At 39.6% G+C, this 15,313-nt stretch overlaps 1 protein-coding gene across 5 annotated transcripts in view; it reads left to right on the top strand.

Annotated features, from left to right (window-relative positions):
* Nucleotides 1–8,723, top strand: part of RGS22 (regulator of G protein signaling 22) — a 65,916-nt gene extending 57,193 nt beyond the window's left edge. For 4 of the 5 annotated variants that reach the window (XM_088155004.1, XM_088154991.1, XM_088154999.1 and 1 more), the window contains 3 exons: nucleotides 800–902; nucleotides 1,446–1,539; nucleotides 3,774–8,723. In XM_088155004.1, the coding sequence (XP_088011130.1) occupies nucleotides 800–902; nucleotides 1,446–1,519 (177 nt within the window). In that variant the 3' untranslated portion in view covers nucleotides 1,520–1,539; nucleotides 3,774–8,723. Of the gene's footprint in view, nucleotides 1–799; nucleotides 903–1,445; nucleotides 1,540–2,309; nucleotides 3,691–3,773 lie in introns of those variants that run through there. The other variant, XM_088154985.1, reaches the window with a different exon arrangement.
* The last annotated feature ends 6,590 nt before the right edge of the window (nucleotides 8,724–15,313 follow it).

Below are 15,313 nucleotides of genomic sequence, written 5' to 3'. Positions count from 1 at the left end.
CAAGCCCCTTTCTACTATAGGAAGGTGCTAGAAGTTCTTAGTGAATCATGATATGACAAATTGGTTCCAAACTTCTCATGCTGTAAGATAAAAACTAGGCCAAATAAAAGTGCAGTTCCCATCCTGTTTTGGAAGAGCAACCTATTATTTACATGCAATAAGACAAATCTGAACTGTGATTGTTTTCTTTCAAAGCAGTATTTTATTCTTAGAAAAGGAAAAGATGACATCTCCAGTTGATCCACCTCTAGTGGTAGCAGCATTCTGCTGGAGAGGGCAGGCAGAAGGAGCTGTGGGACTAATGAGACACTTAGTGAAAGGACATATGCTAGAAACAGCTTTTCTTCTATATATTTCCTCTCCACCCCACAAATCAGTTGCTAATTTGAGTTTATGTCAAACAGAACAATCATAGTCCTAGGGGAGGAGTAAGGGTATAGCACAGAGATAAAACTAAGTCCTTGATAGCACAAATTTTATTTTGGGAGGGTAAAGATCTGCTGCTTTGTTTTTGAAGAAGAAAGGAGAGAGAATAACACTCAGACCAGACATGGAGAATAAATATAAACTTTGTATCTGTCAAATGTGCTTAAATCATGGTGTTTTGAGATTTACTTATTTACAACAATATTCTTTTCCCCATTATTCCAATATTGTAATGAAAAAAAATCTTCCTAATATTTGTAATTATCCAGTAATAGGAATATAACATAGACAAGTTTTTTATCTTACTGTTGAAATGGATCAGAAACTACAGTGGTATGACTTGAAGGATGATGGGTTTTGATGGTTCTTGCAGGCTTCCTGGTCCTATTCCCAGTACATAGAAGCCTTGGAGCAGGAAAGAATACTCATTAAAAGGCAAGAAGATCTGGAGAACACCTCATCATCATTCCCTGCAGGTTATTAACCAAGCTCTGTAGTTTAGCAGGACAAGCTTAGAGCTTAGGTGAAATTCTCACAGTACAAGGACTTTGCTTGCTCTCCTTCTGAGTTGTATACAGAAACCTCTGCCTCTCTTTTGCTGTCTGTAGAGGAGTTGCTCTCTGCACTATACTCACAAGTGGTATATTTTCTAAGAAAGGAAAAGTAAAAGTTGCAGGGTATCTTTGCACTGCCTTTACTGCACAGGTCCTGCTGCAGAGAGGAATAAAGCCATTTTTTCCTTCTGCAGTGACATGGCAATCACATACAAATTTCATCTACCTGTCTTCTTGTGCTTCATCAGCTTACATTCAGGCAGATACTGAAACCTCTTTGTGATGTGAGAGGCATTGCTTCATCCTTGTTTCAGCTGTGAATATCCTCGTAGCTCTTTGCCAAGGATATTATGACCCGTTTGTTTATTTACCAAAAATATCAATTTAGTAGTAGGGCTAGCAATAGCACTATGTAATATTCAGTTCCTTCAGTTTCACAGAATTTTATTTTTTTTTCCTATGCAGGATCCTTGTCTATGCCCTCCTTGAAGCCTGAAAGTTCTGTGAAAGCCACCATCCCTATGAAGCAGAAGCCCTGAATCTTCCCAAGATGCAGGAAGTGAGTACCAGACTGACAATAAGTGTGCTTTGCAATATGAATTCTTAAAAGCTAGTTTTCCTGTTGCCGGTCCTGATGCTCATTTGTAGCAAGTTATCCTACTCCAAATCATGTTTAACTGAAGCTGTACAGCCTCCATATGAAAACAAGCTTATTTTTCACGCCAGCCATGGTTAGCAGATCTAATGTTGACCAGATGGAATTCTGTTGCAAAATGGCAGTCTCTGAAATTAGGTTATCTAAGCTTTCCAGTTAAGATATTTTAAATAGGAACATGAGATGACTGGAGAAATCTCAGATCCTATGAAGTTGCTGTCAAGAACCTGACACAGAATTAGCAATAGATCACCTCTGCCAAAGCCAATTAAGTATTAGACTGAATGAAAGAAGTGGGACAGCAAAAAAAAACCTGATAAAGACAGAAAATCAGATTTTGCTTCAAAGCTTGAATTTCTAGAAGGAAGAATCCTCTAGAGGTTTTTTAAAATTATTTTTAGCCTACATTGAAATTAGGTGAACTTAAAAAAAATTAATAGAACTTGGAATATTGCTGCCTTCCTTCTCTGCTCCTCCTTCCTCTTCTAATTCTGTACTTAGCACTGCTATTTTAGTCAACTTGGTGTCCTGCCCTCACTAGTCCTCCTAAAATTCCAAGTGTCTGAACATCATCTTCCTGTGGCAGCATTTTCTAGAAATTACTTCAGAGAAAACTGCAGCATTCCTTGGTCTTCTCTCTTATTCTCTTTCTACCCTCTTACCATGTTCTACAGTTGCAGTTAAAGTAATCCAGTAATCCAACTGGGGCCTCATGCACCTGGCAGGTGTGACTGTATTCTACACCTCTTTGCCTTCTGCACCACCACTGTTCTGCTCCCCATGGAGCTGGATCATCATGGGCAGTCCTGGCACAGGGCCTCTGCTCCTGCTCTGTGGCTGAGAAACCTCCACAAGGCACCTGCACTCCTTTCTGCAGCCCAGCCCAGCCCAGCCCAGCCCAGCCCAGCCCAGCCCAGCCCAGCCCAGCCCAGCCCAGCCCAGCCCAGCCCAGCCATCTCTGCCTGCCCTGGCTATTCCAGACCAGAGGATTGCATTCCTGCCAGGCACCAGGCTGGGATGCAGATTAATGCAATGAAAGTTGAGGTCCCACGTGATTTGAGAGGTCTCTCCAACCAGCTTCAGTTGCAGCCCACTCTCTAATGCCACTGGAAATTTGCCTGCCACTATCCTATAGTGAGTGATCTGACCACTCTGCTGGTAGGGTGAGATAGCTACACAAGACCATGAATGCTCCACTTTGTAAGAGGGCAGTCACACCTTGTTTATTGGGGATAAATGACAAGGCTGGCAGCAGGAGGCCTGTGACAGAGGCCAGGGCTGTCATGGGCTGGGCACAGCCAGTCCTGGTTTCCTCCAGAGGACACAGTCTTAAGCTGTGCCAAGGGAGATATCGGTTGGATATTAGGAAAAAGTTTTTACAGAAAGACTGATAAAGTACTGGAATGGTCTGCCTGGGGAGCTGGTGGAGTCACCATCCCTGGATGTGTTTAAAAAAAGGCTGGATGTGGCACTCAGTGCCATGGCTCAGTTGAGGTGTTAGGGCATGGGTTGGACTCAGTCTTGAAGGTCTCTTCCAACCTAGTGATTCTGTGATTCTGTGATTTAATGGACCCATCACAGGACATGGCTTGATCCCTCAGCCAAGATCGTGGCACTATGGGGAAACACATTTCAGAAAGAGCAAAGAAAGCCAGAGAGTGGAGGCAGAAATAAAAGGAATGATAAACAAGAGAGGGAACACCAAGGGCAGAGGAGGTGGTGTCAGAGGAGAGGTTAAGGAGGAAGTTGAGGAAGAGGAAGTGCTCTATGGTGCAACAGATATTCCCTGCAGCTTGTGGAGAATCGATGCTGCAGCAGAGGAAAATAGTGAGAAGGAAGAAGGGGCTTCCCAGTGCCTCACCAAAGGGACAGAGTGCAACCAGTGGTGGTAAAGAGGAGGAAAAGAGAGGTGCTTGGAGCAAACTTGAACCTGGGAAACATGGTGGAAAACTGTTTTCTCTAAATGTGTAGATGTTCTTATTTTCTTTCTCTCTCTTCCCCACTACCTGAATCAGTAATGATTTATTCTAATTGGCAATAAATTTATTTCCCCAATTTGAGTTGATGCATTTATTGAAGAACTGTTTTGATTATTTCAACTGGCTGAACACAGCAATGACATTTTGTTACCTTTTCAGACACATTAAAATCTCTCTGAGGAAGGGAATGCAGAGACATTCAATGGAGGTGGCCAGGAGACATAAATGTAATGTGCATGCAAGGTTTGTTCTTACAATTCTAGAGCAAAGATGATGACTTGGAATATTACTAAGAACCATGAGATGAATGGTAGAAAATAAACATCTTCCAGTGTATGACCTGATTGTGATACTGGCTCTTGTGTTAATAATTTAATAATACACTTTGAGGCTCAAATCACATCCTGACCCCTTGGACAAGGAGCATGAGCCATGTAGCCCTGTCTCCTTTGTCAGAAGTACAGGTTCTTCAGTTGGAGCTCCCAGATCATGCTGCTAAGGACCATCCCAGAGCAGTTTTCTCCTCAGTGTGGAGTGGAGGCTAAGGACAATTAATAATCCTCTTCACTCTTGACACAAGAGTGACCAAGAATTGTAAGGGATTTCCATTGGGAGTTGCTTCAGACAGGCTGGCAGAGAAGAAATACACTTTCTTTTATGGATGTAGTTGCCCTGTTCATATATTCTCACAGAATGAGCAAGGGAGATCATTGGTTCAGTTCCTGCTTTGCCTATGATTCAGAGTTTGCTTCATGCTTTCTGCACTCATTCTGTGTTTGAGTTATCTGAAAAATATGTTTTTGGTGGAAGCTACAAAGGAGGAAAACACAAAATACTTTCCCTGCTTTTTATGTTTTCCCAAATTTCACAAATGCAGTAAACTTTAATATTCAATATATCTGAGGAGATTGGAATGCAACATCTAGTAGTGAGCAAAGCACATGTGGTGCCTGTGTGGCCTACCACTCATTAATGTGAAAGGCAGAGAAGAATCATGAAGTGCCATAAATGCAGTGATGTATGTCACCCTAAAAAGTACATGGGAGGCCACCTTCTACTGCTGTGGTCAGTACAGTGCACACAACCAAATGCTGGAGCATGGTAGGCTCTTTATATGTTGCTTTATTCTTGACTTCATGGAATTTTGAGGCAGTTATATTACATGTAGATGTTGCAATTATTCTTGCAATTCTGACATGATTAACACTTGGATTACTTAAAAAATTAAAAGTATTATCCAGATATTTGGTACAAATTATAAAACTCCTTGTGTATGTTCCAGCCTTGCCAAATAGTTAACAAAAATTTACCAGCAAATTCACCTCATGCAAAAAACTACTGTCCCAGACAGTTATGATCATTAATACCATACATGTTTATGAAACTTTTAAAAAAGTACTTCATGTACTTAATTAGTGAATATAATTTTTCAAACTGGCCCTATTCACTCAAAGTGCTGCAAACTGAAGCTCACTCTCAATCTAGTTTGCTGTTCTTTCTCTGTGGGATCTGAAACATGTGGGTGTATGTACACACACAGGCACTGTTTTAGTGCCAAGACCATGTCTTCAGTATGCAACTGAGAAGGATCCCATGTATTAGTAAGGCTAGAACTACATGTCATATCATTATTTTCATTTTATGTGTCAATTTTAAAGAAATATTGGGCAATTGAACAGAGAATACATTAAGAGACAGAGACCCTTAAATTTCTGGGTTACTGGATCTAATCTAATGCAATGGGAGATATCCTAGAATTGCTATTTGCAGATACACCAGAAATGGAATAGTGATTTAAGCCTCATCCCAAGGGACTCATTTCAGCAGAGAGTCTGAAAACTGACTAAATATTAGTGCTCTGACTGGTGATTCTATATAACTTCAGAACACTTGTACTGCTATTGTCTTTTAGTCTTGCTCTTGAATTCTGTTCTCTCTCAGGTTGCTGATTTACCACCTGTGTGAGCTCAGTAGTTTTAAAGAGCTAGAAAAGTTTTTCTCAACAACTCTAACACCTCTCCCTTCAGACAATTAAAATTTATTCCTTGTTTAAGTACTTATATTTTGTGACATTCAGAAGTCTACAGCAGAACAACAGTTCTCTGGGAAGTTTGCTGTTACAGACAATAAAACCAATTCTCTTTGTCAGAAACTTGCAAATCTAGAAAACTTCGGGATAGATTTATGCTCTAGTGGTGTTAAAATACACAATGCAATCATACTCATTCAGGCTTACTTTTGATGTTTACTCTCACTTAACGGACTATAATAGCAGAAGGATTATTATTTTTTTTAATATATAATTTAAATTCATAAATATTTACACTAAGATGATATGTATATTTCACTTTTTTTTCATCAGATCTGACAAGTTTATTAAAACAATTTATAATTTTTAAGAGTGCAGTCCCAAAATTGCTCATTCAAATACTTTTGATATCAACACAAGCTGTGATTAAGTGCTTCAGAAGGGGCTTTATATATTTTGCTTTGACTTCTCTTCTGCTGCTGCATGACACAAAATACCAGACCATGAGATGAATTCCTGAAACTACACAGTGCTGCACTATGCTACTAAGGTACACACTTCTGTCAGTTTACAAAAGTGGTAGTAGCCATGACCAGGCAATTTAAAAGGGGCAGAATGCTTTTTCCTTTGAGTCTGTGCAATGCTGCTTTGCCATTGCCCCTGTACTCCTCATGATCCCCTTTTAATGGCTGTTTCTTAAAGTCCTGTTAATGGGGGACTGTCTTAGACCATGGACTGTGGGTTCATTTGACTTCTTTAAGGTGTGAAAATTGTAGTTTTTAGTCATCAGATATTGAGATCAGCAGTGGGGAGAGGTTTTGCAGATACAGTAGTAGACTTGGTGGAGCAGACCCAGTTTCTCTTACTATACAGTATGTGGTGGCCAAGGCCACACCTTATACATCATTTACATGAGAAGAATAACTGAGATTCACTTTGCAAATATGTTTGACTTAAAAAAAGAGAAACCTGCAGTAATTAAATCTACAGATAAAAGCATCAATGAACTGGATATTCACATAAATTTGTGACTGTCAGTTTCCTACTGTTGAGGGCACTGAAAAATGGCAGGTGCTCCTTCACTGCTTTCTGTGCCTTTAGCCCAATACAGTGTTACAGGAACATTTTCCATCCTCTACCTCTTTTATGCTTGTGGAATGGCCAGCCCCTGTCCCAACCAACATCATTGCTCCAGTCAAAAATGTTGACTTTAGCACGTGTGTGCAAAAAGGACTGAAGAGAGAATGGATGTTTCAAAGTTCTGTCCCAAACTTGGAAAAGAAAATCCTTAAATTATTTATGTTTCTAATGTTAAATGCCCAGTCAAACTGATCACTGTGAAGCTGTATGTGGCCAGTGGAGCTGCAGCAATCTGGCTTAAATTTGACCTATTGAAACTGTCCCATTACATTCAACTGGTGATTTTCATTACTACCGTTTTATAGAAATGTTTTTAGCCAGCCATTTTGAATCATGTCTGAATACAGCTAAGAGGGGTTAACTGATATTTTTTTAAGCTTATGGAACATTGTTGGTTTTAATGCATTCAGTAGTTGCTGAAAAAATGTTAGGGAAAGACTGATTTGAACAAAAATTTTATATCTGGATCTGTACTTACAAACCCACCTAATTTTGTGCACTCCCAGGATTTCAGAGTTATAATTCACATCTGTGTTTCTAACTCCTTCATGCATGGTTGTCTGAATGTGCACTTTTGGAACAGGTCCATGTCTAATAGGCTAAATTGTAGTTTCCAGATCAGAAGTCACATGGTACTGCTATATAGTTTTCTTTTCTCCTTTTATAACGTAGCCTAAATAAATAGGTCCTGTCAGTCCAGCAAATTGAATTATTACAAAACACCAAAGTCTACACTTTCTACTTACCTGCTATTGAACTCACACAGTTTTATTTCTACCAATAATTTAGTAAAGCATTTTCAGAATGGCCACAGTGGAGACTCCTCTGCCAAATAATTATTTATCAGAGCACTGGAGCATATTTGAATTATGCAGGACCCACTAAGCTGTCCTAGTATGGTAAGAGTAGTTAAGGTAGAAATGAGATTCTCTTAATACTCATAGAGTCAAGCTAATTTTTATGTCAAGCATGGGCTGTATTTACTTGGATTTTCCTCTATTTCTCTATTAATTAAAATATTTTAGTTTCGTGGTAACATATGTGAAAGCGTTGACAACAGCTTTGCTTATTCCACATGTTAATTATGTATGTGCTCAGAGTATGCTGATGAACTGTGTGCATTTCTCACGTGAAGATTTCATTTCATGTAAAAGGAAAAATGGGGATGTAGTGAATGGATTTGTGCTTTTAATTTTAGATATTTCTTTTTGCTCTCAAACAATCCTGTATGATTCCTCTGTAACCCATGCATTTGAAAATCTTTTGCTGGCAAGAAGTTAAAGAAGAAAGTAATACTTGCTTCTCAGAATAGATTTTTCAACAAAGCAAAGCAGTTTTGCCATTAATGAGACAGTTAAATGAAACAAATGACACGGCAAGCAAGAAAAAGACCACAGCATCACACTCAAGGAATGCACAGGCACTCAATAGCTTATGCAATATTTCCCCTCTAAGTCAGTAAATACAGAGATTTCCTTGGAATTAGTCACTACAATAGGCCATGGTGACTATAGCTCAGTAAATGCAAATAACAAGGTTGTAGCATTCTTAGTAGTTTTCATCCATAGGCAACTCAGTGGATTTCATCCCAGCTACAAAACCCAACCCAGCACCAGGCTTGTAAACCCCAGACTCTGACTGACTTGGATACCACTCATTCCTGAAAATGGTACTTTGGGAACTGAATCTATCACATCTCTAGAATAATTTACACCCTTAAAATTTTATATGTGCATATGCATTTACATGCATGTATACATGCATATATATACACACACAATCCAACAAATGCATAAAATTACCTTCTGTGGTAAACTGTTTTACTGTCATAATCACATAGGGTTTAAGTTTGGTGTATGTATTTTTTTTTTCTAAAACAACATTTCAACCATTTTCCTCTGTGTTATTTTTTTGAAATTAAAGCCTTTGTTTCATGACAATGTTTGTGTCTGTACTCACTTGCATTTGAGAAACACTCACTTTGTTGAGGAATATGGCTCCTTCCAGAGGTCTGCATGGCTGCTGAAAAGAGAAATAAACGCATTTTTGGGGAGTCCTTTTTGTTCTAGAAAGCATATGCAGGAAAAAAATTAACTTTTGCTGTGTTTTTGTCCCAAATGAGAAAGTAATTAACAGCATGTGTTGGGCTATTCACTAAAGACTACAATAAATTATTTACTATTTTCAAGCTAATGAAGTGAATGCTTGATCTAAAAAAGGAGAGTATGTATGATTATGTTAATTTTCCAGTTATGACTTTCCAGTTCAAAGATCATCTTAACTCCTGGCTGCCTGACCCTGTAATTTGCTGAATGTATTGAAACTCGTTTTCTTAATTCATGTCTCCAGAGATGCTGAGCACCTGGCAATAGTAGGCCTTCAGAAAGCTGTCCAAAGGATAAAACCAGTGAATTCTCTTTTTTTTTTTTTTTTTGAGTGAAACACCAGAAAACCACAGATTTGTCACTGGAGTTCCACATGAAAATATATTAAAAAAATAACAAACCAAAACAAAATCAAAACACATAGGTTTAGTTGGGCTTGCCAAGGCAACGTAGTTCTAATCAAAGATTGTACTCTGAAACAACAATTAAACATTGGAAACAAACTGCCCAGAGAGCTTTTGGTATCCTTATTGTCATCAGAGGAGCTCTAAAAACAGATAAGGTATGCACATCTGCCAGGAATGACTGAGCCCATGCTGGGGCAGGGGAGTGAGTAGATGAACCCTTGAGGGACTCATGTTCTCTGAACCCATATTCAGGTTGTTCTGGAGGCAAAAGCTTAGCCTCTGCTAAGGAATCTTACGAGAGTCAAGGGCCGTGACACTTCATTTGCTCTGCACCCGAAACTCCCACTGAAGCCAATTATTCAATCTAATTTAACAAAGACCACAGCTTCTCTGGCTGTGCAATTGTTGGTAACCATCAACAAACTGATTCATCTACAATTGGGCCAAATGTTACAAAATCTGTTTCTGAGTTCTTGTTTGTACCTCCATCATAAGATTACACCAAAATTAAAGCATGCAGTACTTGAACTAACTTCAAAGGCTGAGCTTGCACTTCTAGCTAGTTCAGCCTTTTTATTGGTTCATGTTTTCCATTTGGCTTCAACATCCTGTTCCTTACTGATGCCCTTCTAGAGTTTCATTTACAAATATTATGTCCCTGGTTAGTGAGCCACGCTAATTAATACTGTGGTGGGGGCTATGGATTATAGTAATCTCATGCCTCCTGCTTGGAAAAACACTGCAATTTTTCCAGACGTTTACATGTAATGCCGTATTGAACATGGCCAAATTTGTTTCAGGAAAATGTATCCTGAACTCATTTAACCAAAATATATTTAAGGTTGCTTATACTGTTATCTATTGCCAGTTTTGTTAATCACGAAGCTCAAAAGTTTCAATGCAGTAGAAAACTGAGACCCATAATTTCCTAATTAGATTATTTCAAACAAAACAGTAAAGTTAAAACAGGCTGATTTAAGTATAGATATTTTTTAAAGTTTATGCCAATAACAAGTTAAAAAAACATGAACAGATGATTTGACTACTTTCTAGAAGCCTCACAGGTCTGACTGTGCCTCACCTTTCAAACCTGGGACCATAATCTGAGATGGATTTTAGCTTGTCTGGGGATAAAATAGTCAGAAACTCCCTGCCTCTGGGGACTTAAAATGTTCCCAAAGTTATGATTATAAAGAAAATCTATTATATTTGCAATGCCACCAAATATCAAATAGAAATTATGAAGCCTTTGAAAAACATAGCAATCCTGGTAGATTCTTCCAATAATAAAATAAAAAGCAATGGCTTTTCTTTAGGAAGAATATTTAACTAGATCAGGCAATGTAATTGGAAATAATGAATAAGTTTTTGGGCTCACAGTTAATTCACCAGATCATAAAGAGGTCAAGAAATACAAAATATCTGGGGTACTTTTTATTTTACTTTTGGTTTTTAATTGTGTTCATGAACTCTCTTTTCACAAATGGACATAATTTGATTGATACAAGCCACAACAAATCTGAGACACCCTTTACTCCTTCTAGACTCTAATTTCAGGCACAGAAATGAAAACTTGCCAACATCTCGTAACACTTACCATGTCATCACCTCATTGTGAATTAAAACAGACTAAAATGAGATGTTCAGATATCTATGAGTAAAAAGTCTAAAAATTGCCACAGGAAACAATTGCAAAGTGATCTTCATATATAAGCTGGACCAATCTTTTTCTGTCAGAATGACCTCTGTATTGTACTAGGGTAAATTGAATAAACAACAAAGATGTCCTTAGGTTAAATCCTACTGCTGCAAATTTTTAGATGTCACCGTTGGAGGGTGCTGGCCCCAACCTGAGCAAGGCCCCTTCTCTCTGTGCTCGCTCCTCCAAGAGGAGCACGCTGAGCCAAGCACTGCCCAAGCAAGGACCTTGACCATAACCAAAGAAGGTGCAAATGTAATGCCTTGTGGAGAGTGAGTCTGATCTTCTGTTTGAAGGAGGCTTTCCCTCTTCACAGCCACTGTTTTATATCCACAGGGCAGTTGGTCTGTCATTTTCTGTGAGAATTAATTCCTTGTGCAAAATGATAGCTGTGTCAACAGCAGCAGTTAGTCACCTCCAGCTTTCCTGGAGATTTGATGTTCACTGGTCACATCTGGGAAAAACAGAAGCTAGCAAAGGGTCTGGCCTAAACTCTGTTAATGTATGAAGAACACTCTTTGTTTCAATGGCTTTGGACTACAGAAGGGTACCCATGTGAATCTTCTGCTCGGAGTAACACATCCATAATCAAGGAGGGGAGCACTGGCAAATGTACCAGGTGCACATAGGGACTCACCAGGATTGTTGGGCATGTCATGCAAGCGTTGTCTGCCATGTAATAGTTTCTGTATGGTAGATGATGTTTGCAGCTAGAGAATTTTGCCTTGTGTGAAACTAAACCATGTCACAGAACATGAACCAAAGCGTGCTTTGAACAGGAGTGTGAAAACTTGGTCTTTTGTCCTCATGTTGTGGTCCCTGCTTTCATTTTTTAAAGGAGTAACTGCTCCTGTGCTGTTCTTACCATGGACACTTTCTGGAGCTGAATGCAGACTAGGAATGCTTGTGGCCTAGGTTGGGTGGGCTGTCACTTGCTGAGATGGGCCTGTAGAGACTAAATTACATGTAACAATTTTATGTGTTGACTGGTTAAATTTTAGATTGGAGTTCTTGTCTGTAAAGGTGGTTCAACATGTTACTGGAAAAACGAAGATGTGGAATGAGAAAACTTTCTCAGAATAAGGCACCTCTACTCAAATACAGAGGAGTAAAGGAACAGTATAAAAATGTTTCTTTGATGACTTTATTTCCATTGCAGACAAGCTACATAACATTTAAAACCACAAAAGTCAGAAGAATCTTGGCATCGTTTAAAGGGCTTTGAGCAAGGAACAGGGACTGGAAGGAGGTGTTTCTTGTGGGTGTGGTTTTGTTTTTTTCGTAAGAAATCAGATGGTAATGTAGAACATAATAGCAATGAATAATGAAGTTACACTTGCCTAAGTTAAACTTCTAGGTAAGAATGACACATATAGAGTTCTCCTTGTTTAAAAACCCAATTTACCTTACCAAGGGTCTCCTGTGGCTAAAATAAACAGTATATTTGTTTCAGGTAGATACCCCAAGTCTGGAGGACTTTGGAGTGGTGACAATTAATGCAGAACCAAAATCCAGAAAACAAAGTGTCACATGAATGTTAATGTCCCAGCTCTGAAACCTGGTGTGTTTTCTGCTTCTTGGGCCTGAATACACACATTAGCCATGTGGTGACTGCAAGTTGGGAACTTGGGAAATGGCTTTTTTAACAGTATAACTCATGATGGTACCAAACACGGGATCATTTGCATAATTCTTTTGCTATTTCATGTGCATTCAATATACCAAAATCTGTCTCCTTACAAGTGGAATAAAACTTAAGAAATCTTTTTTTTTTTAAGATTCTTCTATTTCAGAAACTTGCATAAAATCAACAAAGGCTTGTGAAATCCCTGTCTGCTCCATTTATTGTGATTTGAAATTTTCTCTTTTTCTCCTTTGTTTATACTGCTCTTTTGGAAGGACAAAGATATTTTTCTTCCCCCTACTAATTTTGACTTTTTCCATTTAGGAATCACTGATTCACCCTAATTTTTTTGTACAGCTGCCATTACAATTCAGTTAAAAAAACGTTTTGTGCCACCATATCTTTGTTCCACAGCACCACTGGTTGATGTAGACATAGCTGTGACAAGAGAGTATTTGATCAGTTAATTTCTGACACAGAAAGGGGAGGATGAGCCCAAATGTATGCATTTTCATATGTGGCACTAGCATTGTTTACCTTCTGTTTCTTTTGTGATAGGTAGATTTTATATTAAACTATTTGGGACTGCATCTGGCTCAGGGGATTGCTGATGCCCCATGTGATCTTTTTCCAGTAGATTTTTGGTTCTAATTTGGTCCAAATTATGATTATCTGAAGACTTTTCATGGCATAGGCAAAATCACTTGATTGTCACAGTCCTGTTCCTAGTTGGCATCAGTCCACATCACAGAAAGTACAGTCCTGAGTATCACAGCTGGTACTCCGTGGGAAAGACAAGGATTCACTGACTAAATTTTCTCTCACTGAAGTCAGAAGTAAATTTTACTTTCAATTCCGGTGGAGCACAAGCAATAAATGATTTAGCATTAATGCCTTCCTTCACGCTTCAAAAGATGATCCCTTTCAAGGACACAATGGAGAAGTGTAAACTGTTGCTGGCTCTACAGTATTTTGGAGAGAAAAAAAAGGACTGAAGATGACTTTGATAGCTGTGACACCTTCTGAGTGAACAATCCTAATATTTGTGTCCCAAAGACAACTGGAGTAGGTGTCAGAACCCCCAGGGAGGGGGTGGACTGGAAAGGAAACAGCTGCTGTTTTCTCTGTATCTCTGTATATGCCTTCTTGTTTTCAGAAGGTTTTTTACTTTCCTGCATTTGGATGCACAGGGTCCACTCAGGTCCAAACCACACTTAGCCCTATAATCCATTCAGAAACTGGTGTGACAGGAAGCCACTCTGTGCTCTGACCTGTTTGTCTCTGCTCTCCTTCCACGGCTCTTGCTCTAATGTATTCTCCATCCTTTTTTTAATCTCTTATTTGCACAGTCCTGATCTGCCCTTTACACAGAACAATAAGGAGTTGGCTGTATATCCCACAGTAATGACATCAAAGGATGATAACAATTAGCACTTCATTTAGCATCTTAACTATAACACAAAGATGCCTAGCCAGCAGTATCTCAGGCACATGGGGAAACTGGCCACACAGAAAAGAATTTAATGACCTGGCCAGCCATGAAGGAAGCTATTGAAAACAGCAATCAAGATTTTTTTTACTTACAGACCTAGTTCCATCCACCAAAATATTCTGTCTCTACAAGACTGATGTTTACAGGAAAATTACTCATATCTTATCTATGATGACAGTAGCCCTGAAACCTGCCATGCTTTTATTCCAATTACTTTTCTATTGTCTTATACATGAGGGCAAGTTCAGTAAAGAATTTCTTTCTTATATCTAATCTAAACCTGCCATATTTCAGTTTAAAACCATTACCCCATCCTGTCACTCTACGTCCCATGTAAAAAGTCCCTCTCCAGATTTCTTGTAAGCCCCCTTTAAGCACTGTAAGGTTGCTCTAAGATCCTCTCAGACTCTTCTCTAGGCTGAACAACCCCAACTTCTCTCCAACAGGTCCATGTCTTTCTTGTGCTGAGGCTCCAGGGCTGGATGCAGTGCTCCAGAGATGGACACAGCACTCCAGGAGGGGCTTCACCAGAGCACAGTAGAAGGGCAAAATCATCTCCCTTGACCCGCTGGCCATTCTGCTTTCGATGCAGCCTGGGATGTGGTTGGTTTTCTGGGCTGTGAGCACACATTGCTGCCTCATGAGGAGCTTCTTGTCCATCAACAACTACAAGTGTCCCTTCTATTCCCTGCCCAGCCTGTATTTGTGTTTGGGATTGCTCCAGCCCAGGTGCAGAATCTGACACTTGGCCTTGCTGAACTTCATGAGGTTTACACCTCTCCAGCCTGTGGTCCCTCTGGATGGCATCCCTTCCCTCCAGCATGCTGACCACACCACACCACAGCACACCACACACCACACACCACACACCACACACCACACACCACACACACCACACTGCTCAGAGTGGACAGTGCTGAGAGTGCACTTGATCCCACTGTCCATGCCACCAACAAAGACATTAAACAATGCTGGTCCCAAGACTGACCCCTGAGGAACACCACTTATCTCTGGTCTACACTGGAACATTGAGCTCTTGACCACAACTCTGAGTGCAATCATCCAGCCAATTCCTTAGTTCCTGATTCACCAAGTGGTTCATCCATCAAATCCATACCTCTCTAGTTTAGAGACATGGAGATCATGCAGGACCCTGTCAAATACTTTACACAAGACCAAGTAGGCTCATCCCTCATCCACCAA

The sequence above is a fragment of the Sturnus vulgaris genome, chromosome 1 (genome assembly GCF_052056855.1).
Source record: "Sturnus vulgaris isolate bStuVul1 chromosome 1, bStuVul1.hap1, whole genome shotgun sequence".
Taxonomy (NCBI): domain Eukaryota; kingdom Metazoa; phylum Chordata; class Aves; order Passeriformes; family Sturnidae; genus Sturnus; species Sturnus vulgaris.
This window is presented reverse-complemented; position numbering and strand designations above follow the sequence as displayed.